Genomic DNA, 16852 nt, shown 5'->3' with positions numbered 1-16852 from the left:
TATGGTGACAACAAAGTCCCTGTTAAATGCCACAGACACAATTAGTTTTAAAAGGAGTAGCTACTATATAGTATCTTTTATCACACAGTACTTCAGACATGATAAAGTCAAAAACTCACAGCTGAGTACCACAAAAACACTGTCAGACCGCTGTTTCGTATTCTTAAACCAAGTTTATGTTCAGGTATGTGTGACATCCCTCTTAGTGATCACTACAACCACACTCACGTTTTCTTGAAGAGCCCTCCGACGCTGCTGCCCACCAGCAGGAAGAACTGCTGGGAGAAGAAGACCCAGGTGATCTGTTGCAGGGTGGACTGGGTCTGACATCTCAGGTCCAGGATGGTGGGTCCCAGGAAGGCGATGCACAGGCCAAAGCTGAAGAACACACTCCAGTAGGTCAGAGTATGACGCCAATGGCGCTTAAACAGCGACCAGATCCGCTCGTCCAGCAGCTTCATGTCGTTCCTTCACAGGAGCTTCTACCTGAGCGCTGCACAGCTGCCAGCTGCTCATTTACACTGATGGCGTGGCCAGTCAAACACAACCAAGCAGACTGCCAGGACAAAGTAAACACAGCTTTAGAAGTCACTCAGGCGAGGCACTTCCCAGTGAAGAGCCAGTTATCCTGTTGACGGACGTCACGCTTATTGGCACAATGCACCGCCCTCTTTCTGACTGCTTTCACATCAGTTCTTCTTAGTTAGGCCATAAAACCATATAGGCTAAATTATTATTTTCCTGTCACCATCATTCCACTAAAAAAGTTTGTCATTGTTCATGATTCAGAAAAGATAGTTAGTTTTAAAACTGTGGGGGTATGCCAACTGTAAAAACATCAAATATATAGTAAAAGTAAAAAAAATTAAACGTAGTCATCATTCATGGCCCTTAGTGGGCTCTGGACACCAAACTAGCAGCCACTGATCTGCAGTCTATCGCAGCATCTCTCAGTCACACTGTCCATTGCATGTGTGTGCCTGTTAATAATTTTAAGGCAGCTAAAACATTGTCAGAGGTGTATGCAGGTGTGGGCTTGTTCATTGGTTTGACTTGCATGATAAAGGTTTCTCATTCCTCCCTGTGAGGTTAATGTGGTTTGGCAGCAGTAGGTCAACTGAAATAGTGAGATGAAAATGAAAAGGAGCACCCATCTGCTCCTGTATTTCATAAAGTTGATGATGTTTTTAAAAGTCAGTGTATTGTTGTATAGTTGTTGAAAGGAAATATAACAGACTGTCATTTATCAATTATGTTATATTCAAATACAGTGTAATGGTTTCCTCCTAAAACATAGAAGTCACTTAAATTAAAAATCACACTTTTTAAAAATGTTTTTCCCAACATGAATCATTTTGATTCTGTGAATACTGCTTTATATTTTAGGGGCCATGTATAAACCTCCCATGCATGTTTCATTATTATTATTTTCTAGCAAATGTCTGCCAATATCTTGTCTAAATTGTATAAAAATATACCATGGAATGTAAACGGGAAATTATTCCTACTTAGGTAATTGGGTTATCATTAGGCTATGTAATATCGAGTGTAATTGAAAAGTTATGGGAAATGTGCAGGATTGTTTTTATTTATTTGTTCTTTTGAATATAGATTATATTAAAAAAAACACTGATGTTTTAACTGTACGGCTACATTTTGTATCGCTGCCTTTATCACCAACTGTGCATCAGTCTACAGTAAAAAAACTAATGGGATGTCCTGTACTGACATGAAGTAACCCAATAGCACCATCTTGTGTTCATCTGTGATACTGCGTTTGTTCTATATACTTCAAGAAACACATCCTATCAACTCAAAATTATAAAATTAATCATGTAATGAGCCAAAAATAAAACACTGACCAGGAAAATGTGTTTATTCTTATAGTTTATTTATTCATTAATTAATCAATTATTCAATCAATTTTATGCCTGTTGGCAGTCACAGTACATTCAATTTCTCATTTTATAACAGTGTAGACCAATCACACAAAATATCACTTCTCATACAAAATCTAAACTTATCTTTTATAAAACATTTAGACATCATCTGCAGGTTTTTTTCTTTATTTTATTTTAAATACAGTGCTCTATTTTTTAACGCATAAAACTCACTGAGAAAGATGAAAACATCTGTTAAAATACATATATATTATTTCTTTTTCATTACAGTATTTAAAATAGCTTAATTTACCACAACTAAACACAGAGTAATACTTCTGCCACTGAGGGAAAGGAGGGGGAGGTTGGAAGTGTAACAACCACAGCTATACATCCCTCTGAAGTCCCTGCAGATTTGCCCTGAATTTCTCTCCTTGTTGCCTTGACGTTTGCTTGCTTTCACTGACAGGTGAAGAGAGGGTTGGATGGACTCAACATATGACTTCCATCATCTTTATTCACTTCAGAGGTAGAAAAACTTGAAGCGGCCACTTAACTTTTTTTAACTCTTTAATCTCACACAAACACAAATCCCCCAACCTGCGCACATACGACTCTTCAAATCAGTCTGCAAGCAGGTGCTGGAGTGCTTCAGGGGTTCAGTGCTTTTGAGGGTCAAACCAACAACTGTCTGATTACTGTTTAGTTTTGTGTATTAATGTAAATGAGGCCAGTCTGGCACAGAGATGGATCTGGCAAAACAACACAGAATATTCCAGCAAAAAAGATGAAGCTGATCCAACTTTTGCCAGACCACAAAGGACATCATCTGGAATTGCCAATCAAATTTATACAAGCGCACATTCCTGGTAGATTACTTTCTACTAACGTGAATGCTGTATTTTTTATTTCATGTTCCTTGTGATCATTGTGACAAAAGATAAAATAATTAACGTAAAGATAAGTTTTGGCATGTGAGAAGACTTTAAAGTCATAGATCTGTTACTCCAACCAGTCTTCTAGGTCGTGTTTCATGTCTCACCGGTCCTTGAAGCAACACACTGTATTCAGTCTGAGAACTTGCTTAGCTTCTCTACCTCTGTCTTCCCTCAACGGTCTCAAAGTATCATTCCTAAACTCTTACATGAATCTCATGACCCCTTTAAATCTGTGGATCAAATAATCTAGAGGTGCTAAATCAAAGGCAACTGGACTTGCTGTACATTTCTTAAAGATATTTTGCCTCTCATGCAAAAGGCTTATTCAGTTCTGACTGACTGGTGGGTAGCAAGGCATTATTTATAGGTGTTATGAATGGCCACATTAAGAAAAGTGAAAAGCAAAAGCCTGCTGTCATAGAGGGGCAAGACACAATAATCATTCAAATGGGTATAACAGCGCACACTTTCCTCTAAGTGTCTCCATGAAGGTATTCATGGTGCACTCATTTGTACAAATCAGAAGTGATGGGAGTAGTTGGTGAAGAAAAAAAGAGAGCTGGAAAGAGAATTACAAATCCTGCATACTTTCACACCTTGGTACAAGTGGCCAGTCACTGCATGAAGAGGTTGTTGGATTGTCAGTTTTAAACGTCTCTGTAGGACCAAGCCCCCTCAATTTAAATATCAGAAAGGTATGCTTGGAGAGGCTTTTGTACACTGTTCAGTAATCCAACAAGCACTTCATCTGGAGCATGCCAACACGTTTTACCTCTGTAAAGTCACACATTGTAAGTTTATAAGATTACATGTGGATCTTTAGGCCACATGGCAGTCATGTGAGAGTAATTAGAGGCACTACCTCAGTGGTGGGGGAGGGATGTCAGGACTGAACTGTAAATGGCTAATTATTGGTGTCATAGGTCCCCTCCTCTGTTGAGTGATAATTGTTCCAGTTTAGCACAGATGGCCTGCTTCATTGCTCTGTCATACCACCTGTCTTCTCGGTCCAATATGAATACAGTGTTGTCCTCAAAGTACTGTCACATGTCTACACTAAAACCAGCAATTTTTTCAAATGCCATTTTTGTGTGACAACAACTTGTGTCCACACTAATATTTGCAGGTCATTTCTGCGGAGCTTTCTGACCAAAGAGAAACACTCACAATACAGAAACAGCTAAATCACATCCTCCTCATCCTCTTTCAGTTGGCAAACAACAAACTGCATCACATCCAGCATCTGGTAAGGAGTGAGACAGATAGCCTGGCTGACCACCTAATCATTATTTTATAGTCATCACATCATCTCACAAAATCAACATAAATTCAGATTTATGATAACAGTTGTGCAGTGTGACATGTGGCACAGGTCCCCCAGTTGGGGGAACTGTGTTGCATGTCATACCCCTCTGTCCCTCCCTCGTTTCCTGTCTCTACATGGTCTGTCAAATAAAGGCAACAGAGTTGACATAAAGGCCTGGGACTCACCACCAGTCATTCTGAAATGAGGGAGCATTTCAGATGAGAAGTGAACAAACAAAAAAACAAAAACAAAGGCACGTCCAGTTGTCTTTGACTTCTAGATATGGACATGGATGACTAATAATCTGAAGGCAAGGATGTCGATCCAATCAACAATACACAAGGAAATATTTCATTTCCAGTCCACCATTTATGATATCAGTCCATATTTTAAAACATGTTTGGTTCATGTATAACTCAGTCACAAGAAACAATAAATGAAAATGATAGCAACATTATGATACACGACTTCTTATGTCTTATGTCTGAAAGTACAGCACAGTTTCAGTGACTGTAAGAAAGATGGCAACAGGAAGCCATTAAACAACCTTGTGCATCTCTTTCATATTGCACTGTCAATTTAACAGTCAACTTTGATTACACCTCACAATTTATTAATGTGGCCCCAACCCCATTGTAAATGGCTTACACCTCAGCATTTCCTTTTCTGCTGGATCTCAACAGCACTGGACAGGGAGGATTAGGGAGGGACCGGGAGGGAGAGGGAGTCAGGGCAGATTAAGGAGAGAGGAGAGTGTAGCTTAGCCACGAGCCCCCATCACTTTTGTGTCTGTCGATCATTTTGTCTTCTAGGGCATAAACTTAAACTCTGGGTTCCATCCAGAACAGCAATTAGGGAACTGTGAAGGACACCAGATAAGGAAGATCTGAACATTTCACTTCTGCATCTCTTGAGTGGCAGATAAGTGTACTGTCGAAAGTTATACTGTATGTAGTTTTATACAGTGACTTTTGTGGCCTTTCAGCCAGCTGCTCTATGGATATAGGCCATAGCTATGCAAAACATAAGGGGTAGTGGTGACTCCTACTGAGAGTGATTTGCTACTACTTGTAAGACATACTTTCTCAGTTTACTGGTCTAGGGTTAAGGAGTTTTGGTAAAATAAGTGGTCAAATTTTGTATCATGTAAGGTAAGACACAAAGGGAAGGGAGCAGGCTTCAGAGGACACTTCTGGTTTGTGCAAATAGGAGACTATAAGAAATACATACACTCATAGAGAGTTATTTACAGACACAAAGCAAATGTATCCTAACACATTGGCTACACTAGATCAAATATAGATTCTTCACAAGTCAAAATATCATGCACAGTTTACTAAGGCAACTTAAAAAACTGGAGTGAAAGTCAGCTGTTAACACTGTATGTGTGGAACAAAAGCCCACACTGAGTTGAAACACGGGCACGCTGTAGCAAGGCAACATGAATCCATTTATCATGGAAGTTTATATTCACGATGACTCAGATTTTATCTTGGTTCAATGTATGTTACATATGAGTTGAGGTACTGTAAATGAACAGCGTTTTGCTACCATTTAAATGTCTGGACTGCTTTTGATTCCACATGTACAACTTCAGGACTGCCAGGTGACATACACACCTCTAGCTGCCATATTGGTGACTCTTGACTGTGAACTAATTATTTTATCATGGATAAATCTGACTTTGACTAAGTTATGTAAGCTTATTAGTTAGCTAACATATCTAGGTAGCTAACCATCATTTGCTAATGCATTAACTCTTTAGATTATGCATTAGCTAGCATACAGTACAAGGTTCGAGCCTTTTGTTTTAGAGGTTGACAACTGCATGGTTAAGTTTCTCTGCTTAATTAGCCTGTTAGCTCAGTTGTAGCTAACACTTTCTGTGAATTTGGGGGTTTTAGCAACCTGGTAAAACTTTAAACAGATCCCTGTATCTTTAAACTCAATATGTATAAATTTGATTACTTGTAGGCCAACAAAATAAAAACTAAATCAAATTTTCAGCATTTCTCCACCAGAATTGTACTTGACAGTATGGAGATGGATTAAAACAGCATTTAGACCTTTATGCTGGGAAATAAGAATTACAGAATGTGTAGTTAAACAATTACCAGTATAAATTAAATATGAATAAAAAAAATTGAGTCAGAATTTTTCTGAAGGTGGTGGGAGGTGTGTTGGGGGATCTCATGACCTCAGTATTTGTAACAGCCTGACTACGGCCCTGAAAGCACTCACAAATCCCAGAATGGGAGGATATTTTAGGATTCAGAGGGGCCACTGGGCCCAGTAAGAAAATCAAAGAGTGTATCTTTAAGCTATATCTTGGTGTTTTGGTGAAAGAGAAACCTAAACTTTAGTAAGACAAAACATTAGCAAAATTTGGAAACAAACTGACCTTATTAGACTTTATTTAAAACTGTACCAACCTTCACTCACACTGCACCACTCCCATTTCTGTTTGTCCCATTTGTATTCAGGCAATACTTCTGTACACCTGCAATTCTGTGATGGTTACAGATGTTGTAGCTACCATAGATGGCCAGAGTCCTGGGTTTGCTCTGGATGGAAATTATATGTGGTAATACTATGTCTGCTCTGTTATACAGTACATATATACACAAACTTGTCTGAGCATTTTATTTACTTGCCTATTTTTTCTTGGAATGAATATGTGTGTTGGTAGGATATTTATTCATCTCTGATGTGTGCAATTAAGTAATGGCAGCATGTTCAGTGTCACTGATTGTGCAAATGTGAGCAAATATATGTGTGTGTAGGGAGGGGAGTATATCTCAGCTCAGTCATTTCACGTGCAGTGCAAGTTTATTTCCGGAAACCCTGTGTGTCTCCATGGTCAGCTGCCATGGAAATAAGTGAGGGCACATGAGTTTATGTTCTCATGCAGGTGTATGTTTGTGTGTGTGTGTGTGTGTGTGCATGTTGGTGAATGTGCTGAGCTGTGTTGGCCTTTTTGCTGTTGTCTGAAAAGGCAGCTCCTTTTCTCTGTGTCTCTGTTCCTTCTCTATGACCTCTAGAAGATGCTTTGCCTGCGGTTCTTTCCTCGACCTGGAGAGAAACAAATTGAAATTAACACTTATTCTAAAATATACTGATGGATGTACAGACGGATGACAAAATAAAGGAAAAACCAATACAGGTCTGAATGGTTGACCCCTACAGTGAGGGGATCTTAGCACTCTGTTATGCCGTGGGGGGCATTTTGTTGGCCTGGTTTGGGTCCACTTGTTCCCTTAGAGGGAAGTGTTAGACAGCGCTCTCCACCACCATCATTAAACACCAAATGAGGGAATATCTTTTTGAAGAATGGTGCTCATCCCTCCATAAGAGTTCAGAGACTTATAGAATCAATGCCAAGACTGAGGAACACCATTCTTCAAAAAGGATTCCCTCATTTGGTGTTTTGATGATGGTGGTGGAGAGTGCTGTCTAATACATCAGTCCAAAATCCCCCATAGGCATTGTCATCCTGGAAGAAACCACTCCCATCAGGATAGAAATGTTTCATCATAGGATAAAGGTGATCACTCACAACAACTTTGTATTGACTAGCAGTGACCCTTCCCTCTAAGGGGACAAGTGGACCCAAACCATGCCAGCAAAATGCCCCCCACAGCATAACAGAGCCACCAGATCCCCTTACTGTAGTGGTCAAGCATTCAGACCTGTACTGGTTTTTTCTTTAATTTGTCACCTGTCAAACATACATTATTTTTGACGGTGATGGTCAACAGAAGATACATTTTCAGGAAAGCATTGAATTATCCTTTTCCCTTAAAAGACTTTTCCCCATGTAACCTTCATCAGTGAGTCTTAAAAAGAATATTAAGAGCTTATTAAGTATATAAACTAACAAATGTAATCTGTATTGAATAAGTACTTGAATAAGTAACTTCCTATTTATTCTCATTTTCTTTTCAGTTCCTCTGGGACTCTTCTCTGTGGTATTTTTATTTGTGTGAGGGTAAACAAACTCAGCATGTTGGCTTCTTGCAGACCTTAGATAATTAGCAGAGTACATCCATAGACATTTCAGCATTTCAGATGTTGCGGTCAGGAACTAAACAGCCAGGTTTAATTCAGACAGTTACAGTTGCGCAGTGTTTGAGTGGGTACAAGAGATACAATCCTCTTTATCCTTTTATCCAGTAAACTTGAATTATCTTCATTAAATCTGTTAATTTTATCATCTGTAATATATAGAATGTGTAATATATATAATATACTATATGAAATGAAAGTGGCATGAGAAAAGCTTGTAGTGTAGTCATATTATGTTGAAACTGTGTGGAGGGTACAGCACCTAGAGGCTGAAACACTGAGCTGCGGTGGCCTGGGTCCTTCTGGAGCTGCACCTCTCTGAGAGAAAACACTGAGGCAGCTAAAACAAGAAAGGGAAAGCAGAGGACAACTTTAGAGCATAAATACAATAAGATTAGTGTGTGCTGCCTCTGTTTTATAAAGGCTTTAATAACAGAATACACTGACACATTTTGTTGTACGGTACACTGTAACCTTGAGGTTGTAGCTTGACATAAAAACGTGAAAGACAAATGCACAAATCTGTTAATCAATTAGTCTGAAGAGAAAAATCAGTTTGGTACCATGTGTTGAAGCTTGGAACGCAAAGTGAAAACTAGATTTTATAGTGGTAGTCTATATGTACTGTGCAGGACACATTTTGCAATATGTAGTACTTTCTTTTTAATGCTCATACTTTTGTAAAATTACATAAGGTAAAATGTTTCTATGGCTTTGGCCTAAAATATGTAAATTATACAAGAAAAGAAAGTGAGTGTGTGTGAGGCAGTGGTGACCAAAACTGTGATGAATTACTTATTGAAAAAATAATTATGTTACTAATTACTAATTACTCAGCAGCAAAAGAAATCAGTTACATTACTTGTTACATTATTTCTGCTACTCAGCCCAGCTGAGGTGTCTTTAAGCAACTCCGAAGCTTCTACACGTGCACCTCATATCTTTTCTATTACCACGTGTAGAAATAGAAAACAGAGACATTGTGGTTTAACAAGAAGCCCTACAATTTGGAGGAATTTGCTGACCATCAACAGCAAACCAACTTGGTGAGTACAGCTACCCACACCTCCATCCCATGCATCAAGTGACACGCACAAGACCAATCTGTTTAATGAATGTCCAGAGATCAAGCTAAGATCAGCCTTCTATCCAACTCCCAGTAAAACAGTGACCAAGCACAGAGGATTAAAGCAGAGATCCATGAACAAGCTGGGGAAAATGGACTGCTTACAAGCTGTTCTGAGAAGAATGGGTCAGAGGTAGTAAAGAGTGAATGGTACCCCCTTTTATTATTAATGCAGTTTTGTTGTGGGGTTTTTTTTTTCAATGTAAAGTAATTCAAAAATAAATAAATAAAAAAAAGTCAAACAAACAAACGAACAAACAAAAAACAGTGACCAAGCCAATTCCCAAATGAGAAAGTAACGGAGCATTACTGTAACAAGTAAATGTAATGTAGTTACTGAATTTCAAATTGTGATCCCTTACGATGAGGTTTTTTTGTGTTGTTGCTGTTTTTGTTAGCTTTTAAGTAGCTATTTAGCCAAGCTATATCTTCAACCATGCAGTCTTGACTCAAGAGATGAGCCACTGAAAAGCCTCCTAAAGACCATTTTTAAAGCATACATCTTGACATTTCATAGCAGAAAAAGCACAGGTTTAATTAATAATGCTAATAATGATGCCTAGTGCTTGGGACACATAAAGGAACATAATCATTGTTAATATAATTAGTTCCACCAGGACTTTTCCTGACATAGTCAAAATGTCTGCTTTGAAAAAGGTCATTTGCTTCCTCCAACTTTCCCTTCAGGTGTCTGTTAGTGTTTTCAGAGTGAGACTACAAGAATAGTTACTCTTTTCCATGAGACAACAATGACTAGCTGTTAAGCTAGCAAGCTACAAGCTAATGAAGAAGAAATTAATCTATGAGGCAAATAATTAGCCACATGCAAAATATGGCTCAATATTAAAAAAGATCTCTGCTGGCATAAAGATTGACCTTGATTTTTTTTTACCTATCCCATAATAACTGTGTGCTGTCAGGCCTTTTTCCTGTGCTGGCACAGTGCGTATGGAATTTGACCAAAAAGCACAGGAACTATTTTCAGAAAGGTTACTGCTGAGATGGCCAAGTGGTCACCTGCATTAACAGTACAAGTACAGTTCACTTTTCACTGTCAGTGTTGCCAGGCTTTTATACTGTTTGTACAGTATATGTGTGCATATGTCTTACTATCTGCCAAATTGTGTATGTTGTCTCCCAGACTCAGGAAGTAGGGGTGCCGTAGAGAGGCTTCAGAGGAGATTCTGCTCCTGGTGTCGTACTGCAGTGACAACATAAAAGCAGATGATTAGACCATCTCTAAAATCACAGTTCTTTTCTGCCTTAAATTCAGTTGGAAGGTCATATTGTCTGTGCTTTTGTCTCATACCAGCAGTAGAGCAGACAGCAGGTCAATCCCCTCTGTGTCCAACCTGATGAAGACAAAGACATTTTTTATACAATGAAGGTTCAGGGAAAGATTATATGCTGATACCAATAATAAAAGTGAATTCAGAAGACGCCCTAAAGTGAGTTAAGTTTTCATAAAAGTAATCATATCATTCGGAAGTTTCAAACTTTAATCAAACCAGATATTTCTCCTCCCATAACCAGGAGTTTGACATGATACCACCATGTTAACATTGACATGGACAAACTGGGGACTGATATGTCTTTCCTCATCTGTCACCACTCAGCTGAACAGACTGAAACATACAGTATTATGCTGGACGCCAGGGGTTACATTTACATTAATTAATTTGGCAGATACTTACAGATACTACCAAAGCTATGAACAAATGAGACCTGACACAAGAAGTAGCATCTAAGTGCCTAGCAGATTACTTTTTTTTTCTTAGAAAGAGCTCCAGAAGGATTTAGAGCAAGAGGATATTAGGTGAGAAAGTACTCTCAGAAGAGGCATGTCTTCAAGTGATTTTTGAAGACAGAGAGGGATTCTGCTGATCGAGTTTGGAAACTCATTCCACCACCAAGGAACCATCCAGACGAAGGGTTTGGATTGAGATTTTATGCCTTGCAATGTCAGTAAGACTAGTTGTTAATTTGCAGATCTTAATGAAAGAAGAGGGCTCATAAACATGAATTATGGAGTTCTGGTAGGTGAGTGCAGTGCTAGTGGCCACTATGTAGGTAAGCATTAGTGTCTTGAACTAAATGCAAACAGAAACAGGGAGCCCATAGATGGCATAACCCTTAAAGTATACATACACATTTTTTTTCAAATTTTAAAACAATACTGACATGCCCATGTACATTGCAAGGATTATTGGTTGGTTAATTGATTTAAGCAGCAGTATTAATGAAGCCTAAGTGTTACCTGGGCACATGGTTGATGAGAGCTTGAGGTCTGTATTGAGGAAAGAGGTAAGACCTAAACTCCTCATTACTGCTGATACCTGGCCAAGTCTCCTCTGTTGGAGTCCCTGAAAGACAAAAAAACATCATGATGTCAGAGGACACCACTTTTAGATTGGCCTGTAGCATATTGTTATCTTGTGCTGCTGTCTTACCAATGAGCCTGAAAATTAGATGTAGTTCCTCCTTCACTGTGGCACCAGGGAACATGGGACGACCTGTTGCCATCTCATAAAGGATACAGCCCACACCCCTGGAAGAGGAAGGAGGAGATGAAGATACAGGGATGAGGTGCAAACAACAATTAGGAAAATCTAGGTTAGGTTCTGTTCAACAAGAACACACTTTTCAAAGAGTGCTGATCATAAGTGCAAACATGTATGGTGTGAGTGGGCACAGTGCAGCCTTTTGTTCAGGATAGCATGCTGAAGAGGCACACTGTGGTCTGATGAGAGCTAGGTGAGCTCATAAAAGGCTATCATGTTGCCAGAGAGCCATGTTTAGTCCTCAGTGGTTTACCAGAGCTGTGCAGGTTTTCTCACCTCGGCAAATTACTAATGAGCAAATAATGAAAGTGAACGCAGAAGAATTTCACTCCACTGTATGACTAGTGAGTCATCTTTCTGCTAATAACCTGGGAGATTTTAATAGAAGTGCATGGTGATATGGAAGAGTCATGGAAATCCTGGGCAATCCTCAAGCTTATGGATATTCATGTAATACACCAAGCATACAGCCTCGCTCAATACCAGGACTAGCACTCATATTTTTTCCCTAAGAGAGTTTAGATAATCAGCTGTGTTCAGATCCAGATCCAGGATAAAACTACGGTTAGTTTGGAGAAACATTAGACAATCTGAATGAAAACTCTATGTACTCTACATGTTGCTTTCAGCCCATTTGTTGTTAGTTTCTTGGGTCAGATGAGAGGACTAAAACCACCAGTAGGGGTCGCCAAAGTCAGAAATCTCAAATTTCTACATATATAGACTTAAAGATCTTAGTTCTCAATTTGCAAAATAATATGCTTATTCAAAAATATCAACAGTGCAATGAGTGGTAGCACTCCAGTCGGTGAGCAACAAGACATCCTGCACCATATTTGATTTTTCATGGTTTATATTAACTTTGATGGAGGAAACCTTTCTCGGTCATGGCAAAAATTTATTTTTTTGTTGCTTTACACTCACCTGATGTCTTTTTTCCATCCCTGTAGTTGCTAAGCGGCCTGCCTTTTATCCAATGAGCTCATAATTTCAACATTCCTCTTGTAATACATTTTATGAGCTGCTGATTGACTGAAAGGCCCAACATGAGAGACTGTGACTTGGACTGTGTGTATAATAGTCCTGATCCAGAGCTTAGCAACAATTTGTCTTTTATATTTTGAGTAATTAAAGTGATCTACACACATGAACAATTCTCTTTGAAATTCTCAGCCTTACATTCAGAGCCTGAATTAGTACTAATTTCATGCAAATACACAATATATACAGTACATTATTTTTGCATATAAAATGTGCATTAATTGCATTAAATGTGCATAAGCAAACTAGATGCATATTGTTTACAATCTCCACTTAGATTTGAAATGTCTAGAAGCCCTCATATTCTCACTAGATAACGCTGGTGGTTACAGTCACTCAACACAAAGTGATTGCTTCAGCAATCCATGTCTTACAGTTTGTATGTGAGCAGATGCTCATTGTGGAATTGTAGATCATGGATCACTGTTAAAGGACAAAAAGAGAAGAATCCTTTCCAGCATGCAAGAACATGTTGGAATACTGATAGTTGAATATACATATTGCACTACTCACCACATGTCAATGGGTGTGGAGTATTCTGTGGAGCCCAGTAGCACGTCAGGGGGCCGATACCATAGAGTTACCACCTCATTCGAGTAGGTCTTAGTGGGGACGGACTTAGCCCTTGCCAGACCTGGACAAATACAGCACAGTCTGGGTTTAACTGGAGGTTAGCAGTATGGATTCTGCAAAGGTATTTGTTGCTATAAATCTGTGTTTTGTCCCAAAATTCCATGAAATTATAACCACTGTGTGTCATAGTAAAATTTACTTAAGTCTTGTATAGTTTTGTAAAACTGTGTCATCCAAGAAAAATGTTATAATAGTCCTGATATGAGACCATTTGCTGTGCTTAGGTAAAACTATTTATAAATCATCAGGGAATACTGGTGGGTTTATCTGCCCACTTCCAGCACCATATTGAGAAAACTCAGAAAGAGGGGCCACAGTTGCTAGGATACAGGAAGTAAGGGTGCTAAAGTAATCAGGACAGAAGATCTCAGAGTGGCAGTAAAATATAATTGGAAAGCAGTTGTGGCAGGAAACGTGCTATCTTATTCCCAAATGTCTGTGTCTTTATGAGCACACTTGCATTTGTTGATGTCCGTATGCTGTATGTGTTTGTTTTCATTCCTACCAAAGTCGGCCAGTTTGAGCTCGCCCTTGTCGTTGATGAGCAGGTTCTGAGGCTTAAGGTCTCTGTGGAGGATTTTTCTCTTGTGACAGTAGGACAGACCACGCAGGAGCTGGAACATGAAGATCTGTAGGTGAAAAATGAAAATGATGACGATGTTGATGACTTTCCCATCAAAAAGACATATACAAGATTATTATGCAATATTGATTACTAAAGGCATAAAGTAACCTACGATCAACTCTCATCAATAAATCAACTGAATTTACTTCCTCCTATTCAAGTCTTCCCTCTAACCCTTCCTATCCCCTTTATTTTAATTTAAGTCACAAAATTCATGAGGTGTTCAGAATCATTCAGAATTATTTTTTTAGCTGATTTTTTTGTTTTCATGCAGTTATTTATTAGTGGCACAGATGTAAACCAATTCAAGTTTGTGTCTGTCTTTGGTGTATAGATGGGTTTCTGAGCAAAGTCATCAGTGAGCATGTGCATACAGGTGGTAGAAAACAAACTGGAATGATTGAGAGCTTATGAGAACGTCAGCGTGTGAAGTTGTTTTTGTGTCTTAAATTGTACGAATTGCAAAAGTAATGGATGGAAAATGATCCCAATCAGGAAACCTCCTAGCTTCACCAGGTTGGTCAGAGCAGACATTTCATGCTAATGTTATTTTTGTATTTTTTATGATAATGTCATTTGTGTGAGGGGGGTATCTGTGCTTTTAACCAGTGCTGCTGGTTGATGATTTGGGACGTTCTCATTTCTCACCACCTGTAGAACTTTGTGTAGCTCTTTGTAGCTGTGTGTTGAGCTTGTGACATCCAACGTGGCTAATAATACAGCTCACCTTAACGTTATGCATGCTCATGAGATTCCCACAGTTGTCCAAGTACTGTTTCAGGTCGCTGTCCTGTAAGACACAACAGCGACACTCAAATCTCTCCATATTCCGCTTATGTAGTTGGGGTCAACACCTTTTGAACACCTGCATGCTACATGTTAAATGTACTCACAAGATACTCAAACACCAACGTGAGGCAGCGGTCCGTGTGGATGATGTCGTGCAGCGTGACAATGTTTGCGTGTTTTAGGTTCTTCAGTAGAGACACTGGGTGGACAGAAGAAGGACAGATGAGTTGTGTTTTCTCCAGGTGCCTTCAGAAAAACAACAGTAGAAACACCTACAAAACAAACTACTACACCGCAGGGCTGTTGCTCTGTCATTAGCTTAGCTGTAGTTTAAGATTAAAGACAGGTTTGAACCGGTGTTATGTGGAACAAAATCACAAATTCTGTTAAACCTCACTGTTGTGTCCTTAGAGGCTGTTGTTCACTTGGATGTTTGAGCTTCACTGTTTAGAATGATGTATGTGCAGACTTTGAGACCAGAAGGCTGTTTTCAGGTTCATCTGCTGAAGACGGAAAGTCTCTCTGTGCTCTCACCTTAAATCTGAGTTCATGGTGTGTACCTATGAGCATGATTTGTGACATTACAAATACTTAGGTTCGAGTATACAACTTGCACAAGTGCAATGTTAAAACTCGAAGCCTCCAGTGCACATACACTGGACTTTACAGTGAAGTAGGAGACATCTTGTGTCCAGCAGTTAAACTTCTGACATGAACAATATTGACACATTCATATAAAAGAGTAAATGTTAACTAATTAAACTTCTTTTGTGGAAAAACCATATGAGGCACAAGTAAGAGTATTTTATATGTCTTAAAAAATGTCTGGCGGAGGATCTTTAAACTTTGTCTAAACCCAGTTGATGTGTCCTGTAGAATTCCCCAGAGCTCACTGTCTCTGAGGTTTCAGACATGCTCTGACAAAAGTTCAGATTATTTTATCAATTTTAAATCATGTATGTTCTTATGAAGGCAACTATATTGTGAGTCCAATAATTGAGATATTTCAGCCTGGACCAAAGTAATGGACTGACGTCCAGACAGAGATTACCATCCAGAGAGCTGTGCTGCAAGTGTTACTTAGCATCCAGCTACGTTTTAGACTCCAGCAAGTTCTGGTTTAGCTCAACCACAGCAAGGCTGACCAAATGTTAAGTCACACAGTGACAGCCGCCTCCACATCAAAATGTATATGAAGTCATATTTAAGTGACACTGACAGTCGTAAATGTGCTCCAATCCGTTCCTTCTCCCTAAAAAGGAATTATTATCCACTGGAGGGCAGCATCCCTGGACTGGAGAATCTGTGTGTGTGTGTGTGTACCCTCTCTGATAGCTGTACAAGGTGCTCCCTCCTCGTGCTCCAGCCGAATCTCCTTTAACGCCACCAGGTTCTCTGTAAGTTTGCTTCGCCCTTTGAACACTGTGGCATACGTCCCCTATGAGCACAAACACACACGTATACTTTAGGTATCCAGCTCTAGCTGACATTCTGTTAATACTACATTCTCAAGAGCTGTTACTCACATGCTAGCAGGTTTACCCTTTTCTATTAATATAGACGGAATAATGTGGCTAATTTGATTGGAATCTGTTTACTTTCGCTGTTTACTTTCTCACCATCATCTGTAGCAGATAAAAAAACAGTAAAGCTTAACAGATAATTAATCCCAACTGACTGAATGAGGTTTTTAATTGCTATCATCCACAAGCATCATCAAAACATTACTCCAATGTGATGGAAGCATCTCAAACAGGCTTTGTTTTAATCTGTTAATTAAATGAAGATGTATTGCTACATAATTGTTTTTGATTACTGAAAAAAACTGCTGGTTTTCCACTGCAGGTAATTCTTTGTTCTAATTACTGTAGATCAACTACTGCAGGCC

General features: G+C 39.1%; 2 protein-coding genes across 3 annotated transcripts in view; both read right to left on the bottom strand.

Moving 5' to 3' along the window:
- mfsd4aa (major facilitator superfamily domain containing 4Aa) overlaps positions 1-998 on the bottom strand; it is a 41629-nt gene extending 40631 nt beyond the window's left edge. The window contains exon 1 of the mRNA XM_067588377.1: positions 229-998. Within this exon, the coding sequence (XP_067444478.1) occupies positions 229-461 (233 nt within the window). The 5' untranslated portion in view covers positions 462-998. The remainder of the gene's footprint in view (positions 1-228) is intronic.
- An 872-nt stretch (positions 999-1870) lies between these two features.
- The window catches only part of cdk18 (cyclin dependent kinase 18), a 50417-nt gene continuing 35435 nt past the window's right edge, over positions 1871-16852 (bottom strand). For both annotated transcript variants that reach the window (XM_067588375.1, XM_067588376.1), the window contains exons 6-16: positions 16288-16402; positions 15069-15163; positions 14903-14965; positions 14056-14179; positions 13431-13551; positions 11766-11863; positions 11573-11678; positions 10625-10667; positions 10426-10516; positions 8452-8529; positions 1871-7196 (exon numbers count right to left, since the gene is read on the bottom strand). In XM_067588375.1, coding sequence (XP_067444476.1) covers positions 7162-7196; positions 8452-8529; positions 10426-10516; positions 10625-10667; positions 11573-11678; positions 11766-11863; positions 13431-13551; positions 14056-14179; positions 14903-14965; positions 15069-15163; positions 16288-16402 — 969 coding nt within the window. In that variant the 3' untranslated portion in view covers positions 1871-7161. The remainder of the gene's footprint in view (positions 7197-8451; positions 8530-10425; positions 10517-10624; positions 10668-11572; positions 11679-11765; positions 11864-13430; positions 13552-14055; positions 14180-14902; positions 14966-15068; positions 15164-16287; positions 16403-16852) is intronic.

The sequence above is a fragment of the Thunnus thynnus genome, chromosome 4, assembly GCF_963924715.1.
Source record: "Thunnus thynnus chromosome 4, fThuThy2.1, whole genome shotgun sequence".
NCBI classification, from domain to species: Eukaryota; Metazoa; Chordata; class Actinopteri; order Scombriformes; family Scombridae; genus Thunnus; species Thunnus thynnus.
The sequence above is the reverse complement of the archived record's forward strand: the minus strand, read 5'-3'. Positions and strand labels throughout refer to the sequence as shown.